Source organism: Theropithecus gelada, chromosome 2 (assembly GCF_003255815.1).
Source record: "Theropithecus gelada isolate Dixy chromosome 2, Tgel_1.0, whole genome shotgun sequence".
In the NCBI taxonomy this organism is placed as follows: domain Eukaryota; kingdom Metazoa; phylum Chordata; class Mammalia; order Primates; family Cercopithecidae; genus Theropithecus; species Theropithecus gelada.
In genome coordinates this window covers 162,273,198-162,288,654 of record NC_037669.1, presented here as the reverse complement: position 1 = coordinate 162,288,654, position 15,457 = coordinate 162,273,198, and the positions used below count along the sequence as shown (strand labels likewise).

The 15,457-nt window shown below is 37.5% G+C and overlaps 1 protein-coding gene across 11 annotated transcripts in view; it reads left to right on the top strand.

The window, feature by feature from the left end:
• The window catches only part of ANKRD28 (ankyrin repeat domain 28), a 196,861-nt gene extending 181,779 nt beyond the window's left edge, over positions 1–15,082 (top strand). For 10 of the 11 annotated variants that reach the window (XM_025375724.1, XM_025375725.1, XM_025375721.1 and 7 more), the window contains 7 exons: positions 2,764–2,851; positions 2,943–3,026; positions 3,978–4,123; positions 4,778–4,860; positions 5,286–5,368; positions 6,328–6,419; positions 11,774–13,777. In XM_025375724.1, the coding sequence (XP_025231509.1) occupies positions 2,764–2,851; positions 2,943–3,026; positions 3,978–4,123; positions 4,778–4,860; positions 5,286–5,368; positions 6,328–6,419; positions 11,774–12,060 (863 nt within the window). In that variant the 3' untranslated portion in view covers positions 12,061–13,777. Of the gene's footprint in view, positions 1–2,763; positions 2,852–2,942; positions 3,027–3,977; positions 4,124–4,777; positions 4,861–5,285; positions 5,369–6,327; positions 6,420–11,773; positions 13,778–14,012 lie in introns of those variants that run through there. The other variant, XR_003118099.1, reaches the window with a different exon arrangement.
• The last annotated feature ends 375 nt before the right edge of the window (positions 15,083–15,457 follow it).

Genomic DNA, 15,457 nt, shown 5'->3' with positions numbered 1-15,457 from the left:
TGGTTCTCAAACCCTTTGGTCTCAGCAACTATGGATTGATACTGACTGTATTAGAAATTGGAACTGGGAAATTTTAAATACTTATTGATTTATTTAAAAATAATGTCTATTACATGTTAACATAATCTTTTTTATGAAAACTATTTTCCAAAAGTATTTTCTTTTTAGTGAGAAGAGTAGTACATCTCTTTATAGCTAATTTAAGAGAATAGTTGGGTTCTCATCTGTGTTTTTATTCACATCTTTTTTGCGTCACCCCAGGGTTTTCCCCAGGCCACACCTTAAGCACCCATATACCTGGAGAATGGGAGGCTCTTAAGTCAACAATGGACAACTTTCCATTGCTGTATCTTAGTAATGAGTTAACATTCAGCACAATGGAATTAAAGCAGTTTCTCAACCTCAGCACTGTGACATTTTGGGCCAGATGATTGTTGCAAGGGACTCTCCAGTGCATTGCAAGATGTTTAGCAGCATCATTGGTTTCTACCCACTAAATGCCAGTTGCACTGTCCCACCTTCAGTTGTGATAAACAAAATTGTCTGTAGGCATTGCCACGCACAATATCTCCTGATGGGCAAAATCCGCTTGAAAACTACTAGATTAGAGAAAAGAACTGACAAAAGATGGAACACAATTACAGGTTTTTCTGAAAATTACTTTTCCACAATTATAGGATAAAGTTTAAGCTGATTAAGTTTGAGTAATTTAAAAAGAAAGGAAAATATAACAAGACTTTGGTAGGTAAATATTAAACCATGAAAATATATAAAGAGGCCACATAAGAATATAATTTATTCCTAAAGTAGATCCCAAATAACTCATGAAGTAAGCAACATTTTAGTTGTAGTAATTAGGGTATTAAATTAAAACTCTGGCTCTGGAATTAGGGTTAGAAAATTTGAAGTTTGGATTTTTCTGTTTTTCAAGTTAGTGTTAAAAACTATGGAGCAGATATTGATCAATAATCAGTACAGTCAGCCCTCCATATCCATGGGTTCGCCATCCGTGAATTCAGCTGAATGTCGATCAGAAATATAGTTAGGCTGAACATGTACAGATTTTTTTGTCATTATTCCCTAAATAATACAGTATAACAACTATTTATATAGCATTTACATGGAATTAAGTTGTAAGTAATCTAGAGATGACTTAAAGTATATGAGAAGATGTGCATAGGTTATACACAAATAAACCATTTTGTACAAGGGAACTGTATAAGGGACTATGGATTTTTGCTGTCAGTGAGGAGTCCTGGACCCCATCCCCCAAGAATACCAAGGACTGGATACTTGTCCTTTACCACAGCAATATCACTTTGGTAGGAAATTGTCCTACAAAAATACTTCCTAAAATAAAAACAAAATGTTGGGCATGGTGGCTCATGCCTGTAATCCCAGCATTTTAGGAGGCTGAGGCAGGCAAATCACTTGAGCTCAGGGATTCAAGACCAGCCTAAGTAGGATGGCAAAACTTCGTCTCTACAAAATATCAAAAAATTAGCCAGATGTGGTAGCCTTGCACCTGTTGTCTTAGCCACTCAGGAGGCTGAGGTGGGAGGATCACTTGAGCCCAGGAGGTTGAGGCTGCAGTGAGCCATGATCATGCCACTGCACTTCAACTTGGGCAACAGAGCAGGACCCTGTCTCAAAAAATTGTTTTAGTAAAATTAAAAAATGCCAGAATGTTTCATTACAGCATTGTTGATAATATCATGAAGAATTTTTTTAAACTAACAATTACTTTAAAATCCATAATTAGATTAAATAATTTATCATACACTTTGATACTGTGAAGCTCTTCAGAACACTAAAGAATAAGATTTTAGCCGGGCACGGTGGCTCACGCCTGCAATCCAGGCACTTTGGGAGATGGAGGCGGGTGGATCACCTGAGGTCAGGAGTTCAAGATCAGCCTGACCAACATGGTGAAACCCCGTCTCTACTAAAAATACGAAAAACGTTAGCTGGGCATGGTGGTGGGCGCCTGTAGTCCCAGCTACTCAGGAGGCTGTGACAGGAGAATCACTTGAACCTGGGAGGCAGAGGTTGCAGTGAGCCGAGATCGTGCCCCTGCGCTCCAGACTGGACGAAAGAGCGAGACTCCGTCTAAAATAATAATAATATTTCTATATATGCTATTATGGAAGGATATGTGTAGTTAATACTAAGTAAAAAGCAAGTTGCGGAATTAAACATCCCATTGCCATTAAAAAAATAAATAGCACAGTCATCTCTCATTTGCTGTTGAGGATTGGTTTCCAGGACCCCTTATGAATACCAAAACCAACAGGTGCTCAAGTCCCTTACAGAAAATGGGATAGTATTTGCATATAACCTATGCACATTCTCTGCTATACTTTAAGTCATCTCTGGATTACTTATAATAGCCAATGTAATGTAAATGGTGTGTAAATAATTGCTATGCTGTATTTAGGGTATATGACAAGAAAAAAAAGTCTGCTCTGTTTTTTTTTCCCCCAAGTATTTTTAATTTGGGTTTGGTTGAATTGATGGATGCAGAACCCATGGATACAGAGAGCCAACTGTATGTATGTATGCGCATGCAGTTGTATATGCCTAGAAATTTTCTGGAACTACTGGTGGCTTAACAGCTACCAGTGGTTATATTCCAGAGAGGGGAACTGGGAGATGGGATGGGGGAGAGACTTTTACATTTTTCCTTTAAACATTTATGTGTATCTGTGATTTTTGCCAGTATCTCCTTTGAATTTTAATATCTGGTTCTTTACACCTATTTAGGTCACGAGACATGTGTAGAACTGCTTTTAGAACAGGAAGTTTTCCAGAAAACGGAAGGAAATGCTTTTAGTCCATTGCATTGTGCTGTGTAAGTAAAGCCAGAATGAATCAGACTTGGTTTGAGTGTTTTAAGAAATACACCATTGCTGTGAGAATGATCACCATGTTACCTTACACAGGATAAATGACAACGAAGGTGCTGCTGAGATGTTAATTGATACATTAGGTGCCAGCATTGTGAACGCCACAGATTCAAAAGGAAGGTAGGAATTCAACTATGTATTAAATAGTTTTAGCCAGGCACAGTGGCTCATGCCTATAATCCTAACAATCTGGGAGGCCGAGGTGGGAGGATAACTTGAAGCCAGGAGTTTAAGACCAGCCTGGTCAACATACTAAGACCTGCATCTCTACCCAAAAAAAAAAAACATGATGATACATGCCTGTGATCCCAGCTATTCAGGAGGCTGAGGCAGGAGGATCACTTGAGCCCAGGAGTTTGAGGCAGCAGTGAGCTGTGATTGCACTACTGCATTCCAGCCTGGATGACAGAGTGAGATCCTGTCTCTGCCCTAGCCCCAAAAAAAGTTTTATTTTCAATAAGAAATAAATTTTAACTACTGGCCTGGTGTGAGAGAATTTACAGAAAACCCATTATTATTTAAAAGTTGATTTTTATATTTGCAAGTATAAATTGTTATAAGATCTCAATTATTTTTACATTATAAACTGTTTTTCTATTTATAGATTTTAGGAAATTTTCCTCCTTTAAACTATTTTAAAATGTAAATTTTTCCCCTTTCTTTAGAAGTTGTTTGTTTCCCAAAGATAATTGTTAACAAAGTTAAAAGTTTTCTAAATAGGAATAAAGGCTAGAAGAAAGTCCAGCAGTTGTAAGAGGTGGTGGTATTCAGGTCAGGATTTATTTCTTTCAAAATTTCCTTTAATGATGTAATGTTATTTTAGCAATTTTGTAATTAATCTTTACTTCATACTAGTTCTAGTTTAATTAAGACCTTCTATATTATTGAAAGTACAAATTTCTATGGGAGAAATTAGTGAGCGCCATTGAGCCTATTTGTTTGTATACAGGCAGTGCTTTTATAGCCTAATATGTAAACCCCTAAAAACCGCATGTCACAAATTAAAGAATATTTTTCCAGCATATATAACATTCAAATTTAGTCATACGTTTCAATTTTTCTTTATCACAGAACTCCTCTCCATGCAGCTGCCTTCACAGACCACGTAGAGTGTTTACAGCTGCTGCTGAGCCATAATGCTCAAGTCAATTCTGTGGACTCTACAGGGAAAACACCTCTTATGATGGCTGCAGAAAATGGACAAACAAATACAGTTGGTAAATAAACTTTTAAGATTGTATTTTCCTAAGTATGTGTATCACTTATTTATAACTTAGATCCCAAGACTTCTGACTTCAGCTAGTTATCTTACCACTCCTAAGACTTAAAACCTTTTACCTGTTTGCAATCCACATTTTCATGTAGGGATACAATGTTTTAGTTTGCCCTTACTGATTGAGGAGTCTACTTTACGATGGCCCTATAACATAGTGGTGAAGAACACTGACTCTGGAGTTGGATTGCCTCAATATGAGTCCTAGATCTTCCAGCTAAATGACCTGATGCCTCCTTCAGTTTTCTCATTTACAAAATGAGAAAAATAACAGTATCTACTTGGTGGGTTGTTGTGAGGTTTAAATAAATTACTATAAATCCAGAGCATATAAAACAGTATTTAAAATTTAGTGCACAGTCACAAAATAAATGTTAATTGCCATTGTTAGAGTGTGTGACTTATACAACAATATAATTGTCTTATACAATTATATGAAGATACAGTATATATGTTACATATTACAATATTTTTCTTGTACTTAAGTTTTTGTGAGAGGGACTGTTTTGCTTTGTATCTTCGTTTCTCTACAGTGAGTTATTGGTAATCTAAGAAACATGTTCATAAACATAAGAATTGATGCACTTTTTCCTCTCAGAGATGCTGGTTAGCAGTGCTAGTGCAGAACTGACTTTACAAGATAACAGTAAAAATACTGCCCTGCATTTGGCTTGTAGCAAGGTATGTATACATTTTAAGAACATGTTTTCATTGTTAACAGTGGCATTAAAAGTTTTTTGACTTCACTGAAATGAACAGAACTCAGGACCAAAGCTCTCTAATGATCACTGGTATTAGATTTCTTGAACAAAATTATTGACTTATAAGGCACCATGGCGTATCAAAGTGTCCAGTAAGCCAAATAAGTTTTGGAACACAAGCCTAAGTATAATTATCCTCTTTCCTTAATCTTAATTTTGTCCTCTTCTCCTACCCTCACTCCCAAGATGTGTTTGGGCAAATATTAAGATATTAGCCAGGAAAATTCATGGCATATGAATGGTGTTGTACATATTATATGGACTAGGGTTGCAGATTGTTGGGTGTATAAATGTACCTTGAATGGTACCCAAGTTTTTATAACTTATCTGCCACAATTTTTGTAGGGTCATGAAACTAGTGCCTTGTTAATACTGGAAAAGATAACAGATAGAAACCTCATCAATGCAACCAACGCAGCCTTGCAAACGTGAGTACTGTCAGTATCTAGTATAAACTTTGTGACCTATAATTATAAAAATGATAAATGGATTTTTTTAAACATGTGACTGTTGGAATAGGTTTCATTAGTCATAGAAGCAATTTTAATAGTTTACAACTGTCGAAACTCATTTCTAAAATGATCACAACTAAAAGGCATATTATTTAAAATACTTTTGAACTGAAACTTCATTACAACATTGACAATAATGTATTTTGTTCTTAATCCACCTACCTAATTTTCTGAAGGAAAGTAGTACTATTTTGTATATTTTATGGAAATGAACTAATAATATGTTACTTGAAACTAACAATAAATGAGGTAAGAAGCTTTATGTGTGTCTGTAAGCAAATAAAGTTTCTGAAAGAATCAGACTTTTTAATAATGTGAGCAGCCAACCTCCAGATTAACTGACAGAAATCTTACATCACTGTCTCCCATTGTCCTTTACTATTCCATTTTGAGGTTTAGTAAAGATAAAAATCTTAGAATATTGTTGCCCATTCTGGGATTAGTCAGATCCCTTGAAAGTCCAAAAATTAGTCATGATGCTTGTAAGCTGTTTTCAAAACCTATTAGAATTTATGCTACTGCAGTTTACAGTTTTTAATATATAGTCTATGTCTTTACCAGCCTCATTCTTTAACAATGGAGGAATGCAATTTCAATGGTAAAATTATTTTAAACATTGAGTCTGAGAAGAAAAGTAACAAAAGGACTGGGTGAAGGTAGGGACTGTTGATGGGACCTATGGCTGAGCTTGATGTTGAGCTACACGTTGACAAAGTGTGACAGTGCATTGCACAGAGGTTCTGCTCTCCCTGCCCCCATCTTTGTTATTAGGACTAGGTGCCTCAAGTTTGTACCTCTTGGTCTTCACAAGTTGACAAAAATGCTCTTTGACAGCCAGGTGTGTATGTGTACATGTATCATGTTTTTTCCCCTAGACCTCTGCATGTTGCTGCCCGAAATGGGCTAACAATGGTGGTTCAGGAACTTTTGGGAAAAGGAGCAAGTGTGCTTGCAGTAGATGAAAATGGTAAGTTGGTTCTATATTGTCTTCCCTTAACCTAGAGCTTTTATCTTTTAATGATCCATATTTGAAGAGAAATAAACTTGCATATTTTTTATTAGTCAAAGAGGAGAGCTAAAGTGAATAATGAATAGTAGTTTGCAGCAAAAGAATAAGGGCCAAAGAAATAGGAAAAGTTTTCTAACAGATGTACTTCTGAATTCCTGTATCATCTGTTATAGCAAAGTTAGTATTTACTGTTTATACTTGCCACTTTCTGTTGTTTTAGTAGCCAAAGATTTTGTTCTTTCAGCAAATATTATTAAGATCCTAATTAAGTGCTATATTCTTATTTAAAGTCAGTGCTTCTACTCATGCACGAGATCCTGTCCCCTTTTGCCTACTTCATAATGTCACTTTGACAGTTCTCTTTTATGTCCTGCGGTAACAATTTTTCGCTCTCTTCCTGTATTATTCTTCAGTATATAAACACTAGTTCCCTCATCTTTAAAAAACAATTTATAAATCTCACTACTCTTGCCAGCTGCTGCCATATTTCTGTGTTCCCCTTTGCGCAAAACTATTACCTTGCTGTCCCCAGTTATTCACCTCTCATTCTTCCATTCTTTTGTTGTTGTTGTCGTGTTGTTTTTTGTTTTTGAGACGGAGTCTACCTCTGTTGCCCAGGCTGAAGTGCAGTGGCGTGATCTCAGCTCACTGCAACCTCCGCCTCCTGGTTTCAAGCAATTCTCAAGCCTCAGCCTCCCCAGGTAGCTGGGATTACAGGCACCCGCCACTATGCCTGGCTAAATTTTGTATTTTTAGTAGAGACAGGGTTTCACCATGTTGGCCAGGCTGGTCTCACACTCCTGACCTCAGGTGATCCACCCACCTCAGCTTCCCAAAGTGCTGGGATTGCAGGTGTGAGCCACAGTGTCTGGCCTCATTCTTCCATTCTCTCTTAATTTCCCTGTAGTCAGGCCTTCTCCCCTCACCCCTACACATAACAAAACTATTCTCATCAAAACCACCTATGACTTCTACTATGTTAACTACTACTTAGCTCTCATTTTACTTGATAAATCAGCTTTTGACATAACTGATTACTTGTTTCCTTTGATAAATTTTGTTTACTCTGGTTTTTGAACCCCACACTTCCTTGGTTTTCCTTTCACATTACTAGTTATTCTTTCTTAATTTCTTTTACAAAATTTCTCCCTCCTCTCCTTCTGGGACTCAATCCTTCATTCTTTTTGCTTTCTCTATCTACATTGACTCCCTAGTGCTCTCATCAGTTCCTTTGGTTTTAAATACTACCTATATGCTGAGAATTCCCAGATTTATATCTCCAATCCAGACTTCTCATAGTCTCTGTATATCCATGTGCCTAACTGACATATCCATGTGGATATCTGATAAACAACTTAAACCTAGAAAGTCCAGAACTGAACGGTTGATCCTTTTCCACTCCCCTTGCCAGACCTACTCTCCCCACAACATCATGATCTCCATTGAAGACAATTCTTATTCTTATAATTGCTCAGGGCAAAACCCCTAGAGTCATCCTTGATTCCTCTCACTCATACCCAGTGTATAGTCCATCAGCATACACTGTTGACTCCACCTCTAAAGTAGATTTAAAATGTGCCCACTTTTTTATTTATTGCTACCAGCCTGTCCTGGATTCTTTTAAAGTATATGAGAACATGTTACTCTTGAATTTCGGTTCGGTTTGGTTTTGTATTGTTTTGTTTTGTAAAGAGACAGGGTCTCACTCTGTTGCCCAGACTGGAGTACAGTGGTAGATCATAGCTGATTGTAACCTTGAACTCCTGGGCTCAAGAGAACCTCTCATCTCAGCCTCCCAAGTAGCTAGCACTACAAGTATGCACCACCATGCCCAGCTAATTTATTTTTTGTGGTGATAGACTCTCACTGTATTGTCCAGGCTGGTCTTGAACTCCTGGCCTCAAGCAATCCTCCCACCTCGGCCTCCCAGAGTGCTCCACCTGGCCCCATTCATAGTTCTTAAAATGACTTTACTAGGCCCTATATGATGTGTCCTCCACCTCATCACCTTTCTGATACTGTTTCCTAGTCTTCTCCTTTCTCTACTTGATTCTGCAATGCCAGCCCCTCCACAGCAGGGTTATACATGCATTGTGATCTTCATTCTGACTGTTAACTCTGCCTGAACACTCTGTCCCCAAACATCCCATGACTAAATCCGTCACCTGTTTCAAATCTTAGCTCCAGTTTCATCTTCTCAATGAAGCATATTCTAACTACTCTGTACTACAACTTGCTAGATACTCCTACCACGGCATTCTCAGTCCTTGTTAACCTGCTTCACTCTTTCCTCTTTTTTTACATAAAGCTTTTAACATATTGTATATAATGTACTTTTTTATTATGTTGATTGTGTGTCTTCCCCACTAAAGTGAATGTAAGCTCCACAAGAACAGTGAAATCTTTATCAATTGCATTCACTGATATATTCTTAGCGTTCTGAATAGTGCCTGAGCAAGTGGAGGCTCAGTGAATATTTGCTGCGTGAGTGATTATGCCAAGCACCGTACTAACTTCTGAGGATACAGTGTAAAATAAGACATAGTCTACTCCCTTGGAGATAAGAGTGTAAACAGGCTATTAATGATGCACTTAAAATAGTTTAATTGGAATAAGCATAGAATGCTATGAGAGTACTTAAGAGGGTCTTCAAATCCTTTCTTGCAGGATCAGAGAAGGCATCCCAAAAAATGTGCCTGCTAAGCCAAAATCCAAAGGATAAGGAGAAAGTGGGGAAGGAACTTTCTAAGCAAAGAGAGTGGCATGTTAAGAGATATAACTGGCCAGGCACAGTGGCCCACGCCTGTGATCCCAGCACTTTGGGAGGCCAAGGCGGGTGGATCAGCTGAGGTCAGGAGTTTGAGACCAGCCCCGCCAACATGGCGAAACCCCGTCTCTACTAAAACTACAAAAATTAACCAGGTGTGGTGGCACGTACCTGTAATCCCAGCTACTTGGGAGGCTGAGGCAGGAGAATCGCTTGAACCCAGGAGGCAGAGGTTGCAGTGTGCCGAGATCATGCCACTGTACTCTAGCCTGGGTGACAGAGCGAGACTTCGTTTCAAAAAATAACTCCCATGCAGAGGAGAGGATCCTATTTTTAGTCATATTCTGACTAGAAAACACACATGAAACATGCTTCTTTCCCCACCCCCACTATCATCCAAGGCATCCTGGCCTATGTAGTGGGTTGTTCTGCCTGCCAGCACAGGAACAATAGCAGCAGGCACCTTTAGAAGAACCCTTGAAGGAAACGTGGGCAGTGAAGCACTCCCCTAGCTACTTTGGACAAATAAAATTTAATTAAAAGTACAGACAGCCTTCAGCCACTGCTGCCAAACTTGGAAGGACATCAGTTGTTCTCTTTGACCCTTGACAAAATGGGAACTTTACAAAGGGGGAAAAAAATTACTTTTTGTGACTGGGCACAGTGGCTTACTACTGTGATCACAGCATTTTGGGAGGCAGAGGCAGGAAGATCGGTTGAAGCCAGCAGTTTGAGACCAGCCTGGGCAACAAAGCGAGACCCTGTATCTACAAAAAAATTTTAAAAATTAGCCAGGCATGGCATGTGCCTATAGTCCCAGCTACTCAGGAGGCTGAAGTGGGAGGATCACTTGAGCCCAGAGGTTGAGGGTGCAGTGAGCATGATCATCACACTGCACTCCAGCCTGGGTGACAGAACAAGACCCTGTCTCAAAAAAAAAAAAAAAAAAAAAAAATCCTTTCTTTATCAAGGCTAATATAGCATAGATGAAAATATGTGGGAGACTGGAAGCAACCAGATGCCCAATAGTTGAAATGTGTAACTAAACCATAGTATAATCGCACAATGAAATACTGTATAACAATGAAAATGAACCAACTACAGTTACATATAATATTGATAAATCTCACATAATGCTACACAAAAAAGCCAGATATGAAATAATACATACTATATGATTCCATTTATATTAAGTTTTTTAAAAACTCAAAACTAAACTGTAGGCTGGGTAAGGTGGCTCACATCTGTAATCCCAGCATTTGGGAGGCTGAGACAGGCAGATCACTTGAGGCCAGAAGTTTGAGACCAGCCTGGCCGACATAGTGAAACCCCATCTCTACTAAAAATATAAAAAATTAGCTGGGTGTGGTGGCACACACCTGTAATCCCAGCTACTCTGGAGGCTGAGGCAGGTGAATCCCTTGAACCTGGGAGGTAGAGGTTGCAGTGAGCCAAGTTTGTACCACTGCACTCCAGCCTGGGTGACCAAGTAAGACTCTGTCTCCAAAAAAAAAAAAAAAAAAAAACTATAGTGTGTATGACTCCAAGTTGAAAGCAAGGAAATTACTACCCCATAAGCCAGGATAGTAGTTACCATTGTGGAAGAAGAAAGGTACAATGATTGGGTAGAGGATATATGGAGGCTTCTGGTGTGCTGGTAGTGTTCTCTTTCTTAACCTGTGTGGTGGTTATACAAATGTATGTTTTGTGATAAACTATTAAAGTTCCATGTGGTATAATTGAAGCCTGGCATCACACTATTCTCACTTTTCTCCCACTCCATCCTCAAGACTGAGTCTTGTACCAACTGAGGTACCAAATGTTTCCTCCTTGGTTTGCTGTGTTGACACTTTGTGGTAACTTATGACTAAGGTCAGTTTTCTTCTGCTTAAAAAAGAATATTTACAAAGGAAATATTTGTTTTGATTTAGTAGTTTTTAAAGTTCATCTGTTTAGTTTGTCTACTGTTTTTCTTCAAGAGACTATGACCCCAAGAGAAAAGTTAAATTGACAACCAAGTGTCATTCGTTCAACACCTGTCTTCTGAGCACCTGCCCTGTGGCGGATCCATGAAGTTACACACATTTAGATTTCTTAGCGTCAAAAAGCTTCCTTACATAACTACAAATTAAATTTTTTTATTTTTTCTTATCTTGACACTGATAAAACTACAAATTAACATTAAATCTCTGCTTACCATCCTGAAAGAAGATTCACTGATCTGTGGTGGTTTTCTTATTCTAGCCCAGTTTCTTCTGTGAATTCAGATGGATACGGATAAGTTGTGAGATCTTGGGAAAGTCGTTCTTCTCAGGGCCTGTTTCCTCTTCTGTTGTCTAGTCTAACGTCTCCTTCCACCCTAGGTTTCTATGGCTATTCTTTTTCTACTTAATAGAAACTTGTAAATCATGCTGGTTACAGCGATTTATTATAAGCTACGTAATGTAAAATATGTCTAAAGTTGAAGTACTTTAGGCTTATTTCCTTATCTTTGCTGAAATATGTCTCAGGATGCTTAATTTTTAAATTTTATCTTTAATTCTAGGCTATACCCCAGCTTTGGCCTGTGCTCCCAATAAGGATGTGGCTGATTGCCTGGCTCTCATTTTGGCCACCATGATGCCTGTCTCATCAAGTAGTCCTTTATCATCCTTGACATTCAATGCCATTAACCGTTATACCAACACCTCAAAAACAGTCAGCTTCGAAGCTTTGCCCATCATGAGGAATGAACCTAGCTCTTATTGCAGTTTCAATAACATTGGCGGGGAACAGGAGTACTTATACACTGACGTGGATGAGCTCAACGACTCCGATTCTGAGACCTACTGAGAGGCTGAGGAGGAGGGAGTTCTCACAGTAAAGCTTCAAACTGTGCTTTTTCAGGAAAAAGGCACTTTGATATTCACGTAGAAATTCAACCTAAGAGGAAAGATCGCACAGTGAGCCAATGTTAAGAGATGTGATGACATTAGGAGGAAGAGTTTTAAAGGCAAGTTTTACAAAAGGAACTTCTAGAATCTTGAAATAGACTTGACTGAGGAAAACACGTTGATGTCAGAGTTCTCTGTGGAATTGTTTAATTTGGTTTTGCAGTGCCAGGAATAATTGGGGACACTGTGCACTCTAACCTGCTTACACAAGCAACACTATTGTAACAGAAGAAATAAAGACACTAAATTTAAATTTTATCAATAAAATTACAACTAAATTTAAAGGCAATAAAAGTTTGGTACAGTAGGCATTATGTGCACAGCAAATTGCAAAAGGACCAAATAACTGAAAGGTTTTTTTAATAAAATGCCATTTTGTGGAAACTGGAGTAGATGAAATGAAACATTACCTAAACCAAACTGCAATATTTCTGGAAATGAAGCTGAGATTTGGTTTTAAATGTTGAGTTTTTTTTTTTTTTTTTTTTTTTTTTAAGAAAATATCTGAAAGCCTTCCAATGCTGTATTAAACCATGAGAGAAAGCAGATGTATTTTTACATTTTTTTCTTTTACATAAATATTTCAAATTTCCAATTTTTATACTATTAGAATTAAAAACCAGCTGACTGGGTGCAATACGGGTGAAAACACTTGTGACATAGACATTGAGATGGATTGGGGTCAGGCTGTTGCCCTGTTTTGAATGGTTTGGGTTTAAAATAGTACTATTTTTGTTTAAAAATGTAAAGAATTTCCCAAAAAAAAAAATTCATGAAATTGAAAAGTAGATTATTTCACCCTATTGCAGCTAAGTGGTTCTGGGGCATGGAGTCTTCAACCTCTCCACTTTGAATGGCACACCTTAGTCGCTTAGGTTACTGGATTTTTTTATGTTTATTCTGATCTATGAGTTTTGAAAAAGTGAATAATCAAAAGGAAAATACTTCCTTGTTGTTCATAAATTAAACATCACTAAGTCTCTTGGAAGGCATTTCTGTATTGGGCAAGATTTAAAATACTAAAGCCTTAGGTCCTATTCATATTTAAAGTAGCATGTTTGTAACCTGTTACTATTTGGAGAGAGAAGCAGTTGCCTGCCAAATTGAAGACTACTTTCAAATAGCAAAAGAGAGAGAGAAGGCTGATACTTCAGCTTTAAATAAATATTTGTGTGGTTCTGCTTTTACTGTAACTGTCACTTTCCCAGTGAAAATGATTTCATAAACATTGAGGGTCTTACAGGTATGGGTAAAGTTCTATAAATTGCAACAAAATGATACCCAATTTCATTTTATCCTTTTTGTATTGTGAAACTGGAAACTTTATGACATTGTAAATTATCAGCTGGTTTTTCTGAATATAAAGTGTGAAAACACAGAACAGTATTTTGATCTATTTGATAATTTTGTGGGTTTTTTGAAGAATTAATGAGCATGTACATAGAAATAGTGACTGCTTGAATACTGTATTTACTTGCACTCTTTCAGTACATCAAGATTCCTGTATATTTTAGAGTATAATAAAACACAGATGTGAGTTGTATTTAATGAATAATGTATTTGTATCTGTGCATATTATCTACAAATCTATAAAGTTTCTAGGGCATTGACTACTAGATTTTAAGCATTTTTTCTAAAATATTTACAGAAATTATAAGTCTAATCCCCCATCTTTTCTTATAATATAAAGAAGTCATAATGAACCCTTCCTAATTATTAGTAGTAGGAAGGTGAATATGCATTTTAATGGCAGTGGACTACATTTTCTATTGTACCTTTTGAAAAAAAAAAGAAAAAAAATTCAAGCAGATTCTAAAAGTATACATATGTGTGCTTTCTCTTTCCTTTTAGGAATTCTCTTCTGAATTCCCTGAGGGAATTTTCTAGAATCTCAGAATTGAAAGAGACCTGAGGTTCATCCACTCTCTAACCTCTTAACAAATGCAGGAGTCCCTTCTACAAGGGTGATCTTTCCACCTTGAACACTTCCAAGTGACTCTACCTCACCAAGCAGTCCATTCAGTTGTTGAGCAGCTCTAACTGTTAGAAAGGTCTTCCTTAGATGGAGTTGAAGCCTCCCTCCCGGTAACTTCTGTCTTTGGGCCCGGGTCTGTCCTCCAAGAGAACCCTGAGAATGTTGGAAGGATGAATCTCGCACATTCTGCCATGTCTTCTCTTTTACAGGCTGTTTGACTTCTCTGCTGAAGTGATTTCCAGAAGGACTCATTTGACACACTATTAGATTTACCACATCTAATGAAATCCAAGGTGTGGCTATAAAGTGACAAGCTGTTTTTAATTTATCACATATACCAGAACTTCTGTCGTGCATCACTTATATGTAAATGATGCTGTTACCAAAAACATTAAGGTAGTTCTTGCGAATGCCACCCCACTAAGAAAACTATTTCATTACTTTTGTAATCCATCTGTGAGAGTCTGCCCCCCAGCTTAACCACTTCCTTTGGTCTGCACCCAATGAAGGGAAACCCCAAAGTACTGTCTCAAATGGTATTTGAACTACACCAGTATTGTTGGAATAAGTACATGAACTACTTGAATGAATGAACACAGTGCCGTAGAAATTTCCTTTATGGTTACACCTTGTATATCTAAAGCATTCAGGCCCTGTTCTGTAGTGTTTCTTATCCTCACACAGAGTAGAAAAGCCTGTTTGCTTTCTTTAACTTATGCATAAAAGATGACACCTGAAATACCTGATGTGTATTATAATACCAGCTTCTGCTCTAGAACTACTTTGGGTGAAATGGTGGTAATAGCAAATGACCTCCTTTAACAAGACACTCATCTCAAACAGTGCCATTTAGTTCAGGAGATCTCGAAGTGTAGCTGTAAATTTTGGGGTTAATTTGGCTTATATTGGACCTTTTAAAAGAAATAAAGTTTTTTAATGCAATAAATCAAGTGTCTGTCTCTTTTACATGCAAACTTCTTTTCCCTTAAACTGTCTAGCATTGAATTGACAAGTTTTTTTTCCTTTTTTAATAAAAAAAAAAAAAATGACTTTTTAGCAAAGCTGATTTAGACTTTACATGAACCTATCTATATGGGATTTTCAAATATATTTATTCAACAAATATTGCTTGCCTGCTGTATACTTGGCAGTAGGAATGGGCAGAAAACCAAGGAATTTTGATCTTGTCCTTTAGGAGCTTACAATTAATTTCATTGTGGAAAGGTATAAGTAGAAAGTAATAGAAGTGTAATTGAGGTAGAGATGAATTGATAAAAGGTACAGATTAAGATCACATTGGGAGGGAAGATCAGAACAGGCA